The sequence below is a fragment of the Scyliorhinus torazame genome, chromosome 12, assembly GCF_047496885.1.
Source record: "Scyliorhinus torazame isolate Kashiwa2021f chromosome 12, sScyTor2.1, whole genome shotgun sequence".
Lineage (NCBI taxonomy): Eukaryota > Metazoa > Chordata > Chondrichthyes > Carcharhiniformes > Scyliorhinidae > Scyliorhinus > Scyliorhinus torazame.
This window is the reverse complement of record NC_092718.1, coordinates 172,358,539-172,371,197: the sequence shown is the minus strand read 5'-3', so window position 1 is coordinate 172,371,197 and position 12,659 is coordinate 172,358,539. Positions and strand designations below refer to the sequence as shown.

General features: G+C 50.6%; 1 protein-coding gene across 1 annotated transcript; it reads right to left on the bottom strand.

Annotated features, from left to right (window-relative positions):
- Positions 1-581: 581 nt before the first annotated feature.
- On the bottom strand, positions 582-11,658 carry LOC140387258 (fibrinogen-like protein 1-like protein). The gene is made up of 3 exons (XM_072470215.1): positions 11,629-11,658; positions 3,755-3,883; positions 582-1,859 (listed from the first exon to the last, which is right to left on the bottom strand). Exons 1-3 carry the CDS (start codon positions 11,642-11,644, stop codon positions 1,231-1,233), a joined length of 774 nt encoding a protein of 257 aa, XP_072326316.1. The 5' UTR covers positions 11,645-11,658; the 3' UTR covers positions 582-1,230.
- Positions 11,659-12,659: the final 1,001 nt, after the last annotated feature.

Here is a 12,659-nt window from a genome sequence, read left to right as displayed (position 1 = left end):
CTATGATTCTAAGTGGACATCACCATCAGTAATTCCTCCTGAGAGCATCACGGGGGGGGGGGGGGGGGGGCCCTGGAAATTGCCGGGTCGGGTCCGTTAATGATAGGCCAACTGCATTTACTGTATATTTTTCATGCCCATGCCAGCATGCAGCATGGAATGCATTCGCGCTGCTGTCGGGGCACCGGAGCATGGCATTCCGCCGGGCGCCCGATGCCGGCCTTGATTTTTGTCTGATGCGCAATTCTCCGTCCGATCACGTTTCCTGATTCCAGCGTGGCTGGACGGAGAATCCAGCCCATTGTCTGACAGAATGGAATTGGGCAATGTTCAACTGGGACATGGCAAATCTAAACTCACACGGTCACAAAACTCCCAAGACTGTCCGTGAATGTGATTTGTTTTCCAGTTGTCATATCAGCTACAATCAATGTCTTCTTTGGGTGCAATTGTCAATTTAATGTCAAAGAAAAGAATATTTTTTTACTAGTTTTTAATGTTAGTTAATAATATATACCCCAGTCCTGCAGAGATTACACGCAAACCATCAGAAGATATTGATTTAGATTTTATTGCAACCATAAGAAAACCATAAGAAATTTGATCAACATTATACACAGAATGAAACACCAATTTGCGTAAATAGTCAGAATTGTAGCTCAACATTTTTGAGTCACATCTGATTTTTCACCCAGGGTCTTATTCTTTCCCACAGCTGCCATTTATGGTGACAACAATAAACACAGTCAAACAACTATCACAAAGTAACAATGCTTTTTAATATGTCAATACATTTGAAGATTGTTCTAAGTGCAAATCTGTAAAATCTCAAAACTGAGATCCAAGCTGGGGAAAGTCTGAGAGTGATCTTTGAGCTTGTTTTGTTTGTGATAGTTTCGGATTCTTTGAGCAATGTAGATACAGCCAATCGCCAATCCACAGGTTTGGCTTCTCTTCATTCTAAATCTGGCATTTTACACAGAAATTCAGCTCCCCAAAAGAGAAGATAGGTAAATCCCAATACACAAGATAAATCTATCCCAGATATTTTGCTTTCTTGTTTTGCAGACAGGCCAGATACAATTTTATAACAGAGGGCACCTAGGTGGGGCAGAGGGATGCACAGACTGATGGAGTTAAGAATAAAGCCCATATAATGTGCACGGGGCTTCTTCCCCTTTGTCAGGGTGAAAGATCACCTGGAACTCACCAGCTCTAAATTATTTGTTATTATACCCGCCGACACACATTGTTGGGTTTGATCAGAATCTGAGAAAGCATGCAGTTACCATTGCAAAGGCCATACCAGAAGATTGATTTTGAATTCAAGTTAACCTTGTAACAGCTGTTATACCAGAAGCCACCCTTGCAACTTTGTGCACAGTTTGACCTTGACAAATCCTGGTCTCGGTCGAATGTTGAAAACTTCATGTTATCATGTACACCGCTCTTCACAGTTCCAATCAAAGCATTACCTGCATTTCCAGAGTATCGACCTAAGCTCAGTTGGTAACCACTTCTTTCATTCCCAATGGCAAATGAGTCATAATAGGCAACACGCTCTCTACCCCTACTATCACAAATCAAGAACATTACTTTGTAATTTCCCTGACTTATGATCTTAAATATATATTCATTTCCCAGCCAATGATCCTGAAGGATATTGCCAAACCCAAACTTGTAGGCTGTCCAGGATTCCTTCCAGGTAATTTTAGTACGCCGAATGTTCTTTTGAATCGTGGTCCATCCACCACCAAATCTGCTCAATTGACAATACACAACAAGTGGAGGGGACCCGTTAGGCTTGATGACGTGAAGTCCACTTCTACCTCGGACAGCACTGCAATCCTTGGGATAACCTGCAATATGGAAGATAGAGTGATTGATTTGTTGATGAAAGGAGAGAGGGTTGAGGGATAGGGATGGGTAAGAGTGGTGGAGAAGAGTGCAGAAGAATGGACAGAGGTGTGAGACCAGAGATGACTGAAAGAAGACAAGTAGGAGGAGAAGGCAAAGTGAAGGAGAGAGTGAGAAAGAGGACAAAGTGTGGGAGAGATGAGGAGGAATGGGGACAGAATAAAAAGTGGATGGGAGAATGAGAGAGTGGGGAGCAACCATCAAGGGAGAGGAGGCAGGCGAAAGTTGTGTGGGAAGAGGAACAGTAAATGATGAGGATGGATGTAGACAGAGACGGGGACAGGGTCAGGATGGAGGGGAACAGATTGTACAAGAAGGGTAGGAAAATTGTAGAAGAGGAAATGAGGGCAGGGAAGTGTAAATGAATGGGAAATGAGGGAAGGGATCAGGATAGAACAGGGAAGAGAAATAACAAAGAATGAAGAGGTGAAAAGAGGACAGGACAAAGGAATGAGCAGAAAGGAGTGTGGAATGGGAAAAGCGGGAAGAGAGGTGAGTTGAAATGGAACGGAGATGTCAAGACCATGTAGGAGGTGACCAAGGGAGGTTAGGTGAAAATGGAAAGGGAGAGTCTATCTCAATGACAATCTGCAGCCTATTTAATCAAAGGGGGAAGGGGCTGTCGGTATTAGTTTGGACCTCAGTGGACAGTTGGGTGCCAGTAAAAGTTTTCGCTGAAAGGTTAGGACTAAATTTGTGTATCACCAATGGGGAAGACCGTGGTTTCATATTCACAAACCTGTCCCTGGCCAAGGTTTTAACTAGAGTAAATGTTTTTTCAAGTTCCAGCAAATAGTGGCTACAGAAAACTGTCACGTAACTTCGCGCTATTTGCCCACTGAGACAACCAACTCACTATTCCTTCACCCAACCTATAAATATACATGGTAAAAGCTAAGAACCTAACACAGAACCCAGGGAAACCCCACTCGCTATATTCCTCAATTTAATAACCATTTCCTTAATCTATACTCCCGCTCCTATAGTGTGAAAGATTAATAGCTTTTGGTGAGTGATGAGGGGATACAAGTTAAGGGTTAGGTGCAATTTCTGAATGTTGGCTTCACCCCATGTGGGCAGTGATCTTTTTGGTGCAGTGCATTCCTTTATTTCAAAGAGAATTGGAGTCAGCCTGAGCACTCGGGATTCTGTGGATAGTCATTGCCATTTTTAACCATCTGAGAAAGATATTGACATTTACTAATGATGCTCTAACTCTGCTATGTTAATCCTCCTGTTCCATTTAGCAGGAGGCTCCCAGCAATTTAAGGAGTGTCTTAAAGCAGGAAAGTGAGGTAGAGAAGCGGAGCGTGGACGGAATGAATTCCAGAGCTTGGAGCAACTTGAGCCACAACCACTAATGGTGAAGCAATTCGATTGGGGATGCAAGAGGACAGACTTAGAGAATTTTAAAACCAAGACTTGGTGTAAATTAACACACGGGCAGCAGGGAATTGGATGGCCTCAGGTTCATGGAGGATATACCAGCTATGCATGGGTGGAATAACCAAGTCGACGGGTAACACTGTGAATAAGAGTTTCCACAGGAGATGAGGTGAGAATGGGGCCAAGCCAGCCAATGTTACTGAGGGGGAAATAGGTAGTCTCAGTGATGGTGGAAATATGAAGTCAGAATCTCATATTAGGGTTAAATGTGACGCTAATATTGCAAATAAACTGCCTTAACTTTACTGTTGCCAAGGAGGGCGATGGAGTCTGACTCTATTCTCACAATTGCTTTTGGGTCAAGCCAGCCAATTTTGGTGATTAATCTTGAACAAAGATCATAAGGAAAATTAATTGAGCTCATTTTCTAACCAGAACCCCATATACTAACCAGATGGAGGTCTTACTCGGATACTTCTGGTGGTCCTTTCTTCAGCAGGTAACATGTGCAGGTTGGCTATTTCCTCGTCACAGTTTGCAGCACCCATTGCAAGAAGAATGATTGCAGTCAGGACACAACCTGAGATTTACAAAACAAACAGTGTTACAAGTCATGAGACAGTTACAACAATTGGACAGAGACATACTGTGCAAGAACCAGAAAGGGAGAGCCATAGTATGAGTTAAGCAGTAATGGTGCGAGCTTTGGAGAGAGGCTCAATGCAAGACGCAGGAAGCTGGGAAAACACAGTTGAAATTGGAGGGAAATAGTCAAGAGAGAACCAGTGATTGAGTGAACCAGAGAGATTATAACCCCCAAAAATGGGAGAGTGGGAGGCGGGTGAGATGTAAATTTTTGAAATCTCAAACTCAGTCCCAGCCTGCCTACAACCTACCCATGTTGGTTTAATAGAGGCTGGACAAGGAGCAGTTAACAATTTTGCATCTAGCAGATGGGTTAGATATTCAAATACTACAATGAGTGCAGGTGCCTTACTTTTACCTTCCCGTAAATTTTTTAACTGAACGGTCAATAGGTCAGTGTCTTTACAGCACTGCTTATGGGCCAGGAGGAGCAGACGTACTGACCCCTGGTCTGCCTACCTCCTTGCTTAGGGTCAAACTCCACCACTCCCCCTCACCTATATCAAGGACTGGAGACTCTTCCACATCAAAGGTCAAGCTCCCACAAGCAGCTGCAGACTCCAACCCTGCAACTGTGGCTTGCTCTGGATGTCTTACTTGAATGTTTGAATTAAGACTGTGTTAGATACATTCTTGATTGATAAGAGTGTAAAAGTGTATAGGGGGTAGAGGGGAAAGTGGAGTTGAGGCCACAAATTTGATCAAATGGCAGAGAATTTAAGTGGCCGAATGGCCTACACCTGTTCTTAATTCATATGTTCACTCGTCTGTTTATATTAGCCCATCAATCAGGCGGACTTCTGAGCAGGATTCAAAAGAATAATCATGTTGTGGATTCGAAGCTGAGAAATGTGAGCGGAAACCTGGGGCGCGATTCTCCACTCCCACGCCAAAGTGGCCGCGCCGTCGAGGTTCACGACTGCGCGAACGGCCCCGATCCCGACCGATTCAGGGCCCGAAAAAGGGCTAGGATCGGGGCCAGGAGAACCTCGGGGGGGGGGGGGGGGGGGGCGTTCCACGAAGGCCACGTCATCACCGTGCAACGCCCGAATGACGCACCGCTGCGTCATAAATTGCGCGAACCGCGCACAGAGGACCCGGAGGAGAATTGAGGAGATGGCTGAGCCCCGAAGAGCTGCACCGAGGTTCCGGGATGTTCATGGACACCCTGGTGGGTGAGGTGGAGCGGAGAAGGGACACCCTCTGCCCAAGACGTGGGCATCGCCAGCCATCCAGCGCGGTGAGGCGCGGCTGACGGGAGGTGGGCACTGCAGTCAGTGCTGTGGGGCAGACCCCCCGGACGGTACGACCGCACCCGGGCTGCCAGGGTAAGTGCCATGAGGGTGCCCCCAGGCTCCCCCCCCCCATCCCCCGGCACGGGGGGGGGGGGGGAGTGGGGTTGGGGGGGAACGTTGGGAGTGTTCGGGGGGACTGGGGCATCAGGGGCGATGTTGGGGGGGTCACGGGGGGTTGGGGGGGGGGGTGTTGGGGGGGACTGGGGCATCAGGGGCGATGTTGGGGGCGTCAGGGGATTTGGGGGGTTACGGGGGGTTGGGGGGAGGGCGTTGGGAGTGTTGGGGGGACTGGGGCATCAGTGGCGATGTTGGGGTGGGTCAGGGGGTTTGGGAGGGTTTGGGGGGGGCATTGGGAGTGTTGGGGGGGACTGGGCATCAGGGGCGATGTTGGGGAGGTCAGGGGGTTTGGGGGGGTCACGGGGGGTTGGGGGGGCGTAGGGGGGGTTGGGGGGGGCGTAGGGAGTGTTGGGGGGGGACTGGGGCATCAGGGGCGATGTTGGAGGGGTCAGGCGGCTTGGGGGGGCCAGGGGGTTTGGGGGGGTCACGGTGCCCAACTATCTACTCGACCCACATGAGCCCCGGGACCCCCCTGGAGCGAACCCATGGCGTGCTGTCTCCTGAACCAGCAACAATGTTGCCAATATCTGCATGCCCTGATGATACCCGCCTAATGGTGATGCTTTATCCCCCCCCCCCCCCCCCCCCCCGCCCCCAGGACAAGACAGCGCATAACCAGCGGGAGCGCATGAGAACCGGAGGGGGTTCTCCGGTCCTGCACCCCCTAACCATTCACGAGCAGAGGGCCCTGGACCTCGCTGGGGGATCCGCCACCCGGGAGGTCGCGCCATGCCAGGTCGGAGGCGCAGAAGCAAGTGAGAGAACCCTGCATGTCCTCTCCACCCCCAACCCGTCATCGCCCCCCTCACACTCTGGCCACTGCACCCCAGATCCCATCCCCCCTCACACTCTGGCCACTGCACCCCAGATCCCATCCCCCCTCACACTATGCACGCACCACCACCATACGCCCGGGCCACCGTGTCTAACGAACCCCAAATCTTTTATGTTCCCCAGGGCCATCGTCCGAACCTTCAGGGACGTCTCGCCCAGGAAGCAGCGCAACGCCACCCACCGCAACGGCACCCAGGGACGCATGCCAGAGGTTGCCAGTTGGTCGGACAGGAGGGCAGACCTCACAGTCTGGGACACAGGACCGGGACGCTGAGACCTCCGGGACAGACATTAGTCAGGGGCACAGGGTGGACAGTCATGCCGAAGCCCACATCACGGCCACACACCTGCTGGATCGAACTGGAGGTCAAGACGACATGTCCCGCATGGAGCTTGCGCCTGGCCATAAAGGGGACCAGTCCACACCAGACTTCTGTACAGATGATGACCTCGATCTTGCGGCACTGCTGTCTCCCACACCATTCACCATCACAGAGACACTCACCTTGGTTGGGCAGATAAGTGATGAGGCTCCCGGGTCACTGTCTGGTGCGCACCCCACAGCCGAGCCGGTACAGTAGGTGGAGTTTGGAGCAGTCGAGGGGTTGGATGGTCGGAGGGCAGCCCAGGCCCAGCAACCAGCTGCCACTCAGACGGTTCCCGGGTTCCTGGATGTAATTGACCCACCCGGACAACCGATGCGTATGGACACCCAGGGACTGAGTAACGGGATGAGGGCCATCTTCCAGGACCTGCACACGCAGCTGGAGGAGTCTATCCGTGTCCAGGAGCAGGGACTGGTGCCACTCATCGCAGCCACCCAGGCCGACACCGCACGGGTGGCAATGGGTGAAGGGGTTTTGGCCATGGGTCAGGTTCTGCAAGGCATTGGGCTTCACGTGCACGCGTCATCCATGGCCCAGGAGCGGGCTGCCCTCCCACAGGTAGCCATGCGCCAGAGCCAACACAACATTGCCGCCGCTCTCTGGGCCCTGGCTGAGTCTCACCATGTGACCACTGTGCACCGGTAACCGCTGCATCTGCAGCCACTGTGGGCCGTCCGACTCTACGCTGCCGGATGGCAAACTCCAGAGCTGCGGCTCCAACCACGGCAGTAAACATCGCTGTCTGGTTGGCATACATGGTGACCTGCCGGAGGGTGGTGGGGGGCAGAGAAACGACATGTTACACCGAGGTTCTTCCACACCTCGTCAGCCGGGCTGCATGGGATCCCTGTGTGCCCCGGTGGCCTGGTCGCGCTGCAGACACGCAGCCAGCCTAACACCTGGTCACTGTCTGCGCCCAACGGTCACTTCACACCGTACTGCTCACCACTGTGCCACTCGCCTGTGCCCATCAGCCACACGCACCCTGCGGCTGTGTCCTCGTCACTGTCCTGCCATATCAGGGCGGCTGACATGTGGCATCCGCGGATGGACAATACCATCCACATTCTCACGCCACCCCCCACAACCTGCACACTCTCCCTCACCCCCCTCCCACCTGCACACTCTCCCGCACCCCCCCCACCTGCACACTCTCCCGCACCCCCCCCACCTGCACACTCTCCCTCGCCCCCCCCTCCCACCTGAACACTCTCCCGCAACCCCCCCCTCCCACCTGCACACTCTCCCTCGCCCCCTCCACCTGCACTCCGCTCCCTCACCCCCCAACCTGCACATTCTCCCTCGCCCCCCTCCCACCTGGACTCCGAGCCCTCACCCCCCCACCTGCACACTCTCCCGCACCCCCCCCCCCACCACCTGCACACTCTCCCGCACCCCCCCCTTTGGCCGCAGCCTTCTCGGGGAAGCCGACCCGGTCTCCGGGCGCTGCGCTATAGTCCGCTCACCTCCTCCCTGCTCAGCGTCAGCCAGCACGACTGGCTGACGACTTTATATAGCAGGTGTGAACGGCGACGGCGTGAACTGGGGTCACGCCGTTGGGACTTCGGCCCATCCGGGCCTGAGAATAGCAGGGGTGCCGGAGAATCGCCGTTTTGGGTGTCTCGGGCGATTCCCCGGCCTGCGGCCTGCGAAACTCGACCGTGCTGTTCCCGCCGCTTAGAAGAATCGCGGGAGGGCGTCAGACCGGCGTCGCGGGAAATTTTGGCGGCCCAGGCGATTCTCCCAACCGGTGTGGGAGTGGAGACCGCGCCCCTGGACTTCTGGGTTTCCTGATCGAAAACCTACACTCCATGCTCAGAAAGCCACCCTGAGCGTCCCAGGTGAATTTCTCAACATCGGAATATTCAGCCCAAAGAGACTCCAATGAAATATAGATAGGTTAAGTGGGTGGGCAACGGTTTTGGCAGTTGGAATACAAAGTGGAAAAGAAGAATAGAAAGGGAAAGTTTTATTGAAATGGAGAATTATGGAATGGTTTCCCGGAGGGGTAGCTGAAAATCCGTGTCGGACTCTGTGACAATTGGTTAAACAGTAACTGGCAGCTGCGAAAATCGATCTTGTAACGTTGTTTCCACATTCCTCAGAATGCTGAGGCACTGGGGGATCTTTGTCCTTGCACACAAAACACAAAAAGTTAGCAGACAGGTACAGCAAACAATTAGGAAGACAAATTAAATGTTGACCTTTATCCTAAGGGGGCTGGAATATAAATTAAGATAAGCATGTCACAACTGTGCAGGACAGAGCACTGTGCATGGTTTTGGTCTCGTTATTGAAGGGGTTTTCTTAAAGGGTGTCTTTAAGACAGAAATGAAGAGGAATTTCTTCTCAGGGAGTTGTGAATCTTTGGTATTCTCCACACAGAGAGCTGTGGAGGCTGACTAATTTAATAAATTAAATGCTGAGATAGACAGCTTCTTGAATCACAGGGAAGTCAGAGATTATGGGGAACAGGCAGGAAAGTGAAGTTGAGTTCAAATTCAGCCCTGCTATGACATTATTAAATAGCAGCGGGAGTGTGAGGGGCCTTATTGATCTACTCCTGCTCCTATTTCTTATGTTCCTAAGACACGCTGTGAACAGACGTCCAGCCCTCTCCAAAATCTCCCGAAACTTGATCTCCTCCAATCATATCTCCTCCCATAACCCTCTAAATCCACATGATCTTTCCACTCCCCCCAATATCTCTCTGGTTTTCCCGTTATCTCTTCCACCTATGACACCACCCACCATCCAACCCTCACATTTGATGATCTCCTTCCCAGAGTCTCCTTCCCTGGTTCCACCTTTGATGAGTTCCCTCCGCCTTCCCCCCCAATCTCTGCCTCTTCACCACCAATGTACCTACCTGCTCGTCAGCTGCCGTCCTGTGCCTGTCAGTCAGGCTTGGGAGAACAAATTAAAACAAGCCCTGGAGGTAAAGCTCCACACCTTTTGAGGAAATGTGCACTTTCAGATTTCCCAATACAGCACTCCCTCTACTCCCAAATGCATGACTCGGTAATTCTTGAGGCCAGGTGAAAGAGAAAGAAATAATGTGTGTCAGGAAGAGTGAAGTCAAGACCGGTAGAAAGAATGGAGTGAGAAAGAAGGAAAAGTGAGTTGGTGAAAGTATACAGAAGGCAGCCTGAGAGAGAATAAAGTTTAATCGGTTAATGGGCTAAATTAAATCTGTAGATTAGCTGAAATGCTCCTTTTTTGCTTTATCAATCTTAAATTTAAATTTTAAATACAAAGATGTGGTTTGGCCATGGAGGAGGGGCCCAAAAACAAGAGGGAGAGGGCAGAGTCAAAAACAACATGCTGGGCGACACACGCGAGGGCCAACCAGCCACAGGAGAGGGAGGGGGGCAAAAACAGGTAGTCAGCCAGAAAATTCCAGGACGAACATGTATGTATCTACACTTGTCTCACTCTGCCGCGCCCTCCCCCCTCCGCCCCCAACCACCACCACCCCCCCCAAGAACTCTGTATATATATATACACAAACGTTGACTTTATCAGTGATGATGGAATTATGTACTATAAAATATGAAAATTAATAAAAAGATTTTTTTTAAAAGACATGGGGCGGGATTCTCCACTCCCACGCCGAAGTGGTCGCGCCATCGTGAACGCCGTCGAGGTTCACGACGGCGCGGAACGGCCCCGGTCCCGACCGTTTCAGGCCCTGACGATGGGCCAGTATTGGGGCCGCGTCATCTACCCGCGCCAGGCCTTGTCGCCCGTGTAAAAGTGGTGCCGCATAGATGACTTAGCCGGCGCCGCATAACGGACGTCATCCGCGCATGCGCGGGTTGGCCGGCACCAACCCGTGCATGCGTGGTTGCCGTCCTGTCCAAATCCGCCCCGCAAGAAGATGGGGGACGGGTCTTGCGGGGCCGCGGAAGGAAGGAGGTCCTCATTCAGAGAGGATGGCCCGACGATCGACGGGCACCGATCGCGGGCCACCCCACATTGCAGGTGAAGCCCGGTGCAGGATCCCCCCTCGCCCCGCCACAGGCCGCCCCCCCCCAGCGTTCACGCACCGCCCACAACTGCAGCGACCAGGTATGGACGGCGCCGGGGGGAACCCGCCGTTTTGGCCCGGCCGCTCGGCCCATCCGGGCCTCAGAATAGCAGGGGTGCCGGAGAATCGCCATTTTGGGTGTCTCCGGCGATTCTCCGGCCTGCGGCCCGCGAAACTCGACCGGGCCGTTCCCGCCGCTTGGGAGAATCGCGGGAGGGCGTCGGACCGGCGTCCCCGGAAATTCTGGCGGCCCAGGCGATTCTCCCAACCGGCGTGGGAGTGGACAATCGCGCCCATGGTTTGCTCATGATTCTGGTAGAGAACAGCTTTCATTGTCTCCAGCAGTTTCATTCTGAGCAGCAGAGAAAGCTGGTCAGGTGCAATGGTAACAATTTCCCTGTTCTAATCCTTTAACAGTTTGTGTGATTTGAACAATAAGCGAATGTCTCTTATTTTGTGCTACACCTTAGTCTCCTTTTCTGTTCTGCAGGTGACATTCACAAGCACCTATCACTTTTTATTATCTTGGCCAAATGGTCATTATTTATATCTGGGCCTGGAGAGTATATTCAATAGGTTATCCGTTGTGGACACTTAAACCCTTCCTGATTCTGTCCTTGTTGATATTTACACTCACTTACCAGTTGGGGCACAAGTGTAGGAACAACTGATTATGGTCTTTCTGACCCCGGGCATTTGGAGCTACTTACAGTGCTTACTGCCATCTAGGTTTCTTGTTTCTGATTGCTACGCTGCAAAGTGCTTTCATATGGGGATGTTGGTAAGGATCAAATTAGTATTGACTAATGCACTGCTTAGTCAAATAACCTGCTGCTATTCATTATATAGACGGGCACAGGAAAATGTCCTCTTGGGGTGAAGTTCTGAGGACCACTGTGAACCTGCAGAAATGTACCCTGTAAGAGTCAGCATCTTGGAGAGGACAAAACTGGAAACAAAATAAACTCAACTTTAAGAATGTTTTTGTTTAGCAGAAAGCATCGAAACTCAGACTCACCCATTTTAGTTGCCATCCTGCCTCAAACAGCACAGACTAAACTCAGCACTGAAATCTCTGTATTTATGCTGAGACAAATGTATTTGCATAGACACACCCACACAGTGCTTCCAGCAGTTTACACAATACGCACACTTGAATTTGGTAATTTGATATTGACACTGGGCAGAACCCACTAAACATTATTTTTTTAAAGTAGAATGTCCGATTAATTCTTTAAGCATTGCAGCCATGATCACCAGATTTTTCCCATCCATCTCTTTATCTCTGGCTTATATTGGCCCAGTTTCAGAGTACCAGAGCAGTACCCATTCTCCAAGTAGACTGTGCATTGTCAGCACTTGAGTGCTAAACCTGCAGGTTTTTGGTTTGCATTTCCAGGCAAGTTGAAATTGGCAATTAGGACCAGAATTACATTTATAACCCTGACTTTCAAACATTTGTCTTACTAACACTCCACCCATTCAGTGCCTGAATATTTGGCCAAAATAACCCTCACAAAGTATTAGAGGAGGTTTGGGGAACCGGTGAGGTGGTTATAATTGAGAACGTTACAACTTTGTAATCTTCCTCTTCTCTGAAGTAGTTGACATTTGTAATAGATCATCTCCAGGCAGAAGTAATTAGTGATTAAACTTGAGTAGAGAATAGAGCAACGTGGATGCAATTTTAATGCAGGGTAAATTTAAGATGTGTTAGACTGATTTAATTTCATTTTTATATTGTTATACCTTGGTGTATGTCATCCATATTTATTGATATATTGCATTTGTAAAAAAGGTACAGAGTTACTGGGCAGATTAGGGCTTTAAAAGAGATAGCAAATTAGATAGTATATATGTTGGTGTTGATTTGCATATTCTTTAGCCACTTCACACCTGAACTTATGTATCACAGGATAAGAAAAACAAGATTAGAACCTGTGAACAGTGACTGTGATTGCGAAGACATTGGTTTCCCAGTAAACAGATAGTATAAATATACAAATCTTGATACCAAGCTGGCGAGCCTCAATGCAAAGCCTGAGTATG

Excerpts from the sequence above, each read along its gene's own strand:
- LOC140387258 (XM_072470215.1), bottom strand. Across the intron at positions 1,860-3,754 it reads CCGAGTAAGACCTCCATCTG|GTTATCCCAAGGATTGCAGT; the intron begins GTTAGTATATGG and ends TCCATATTGCAG.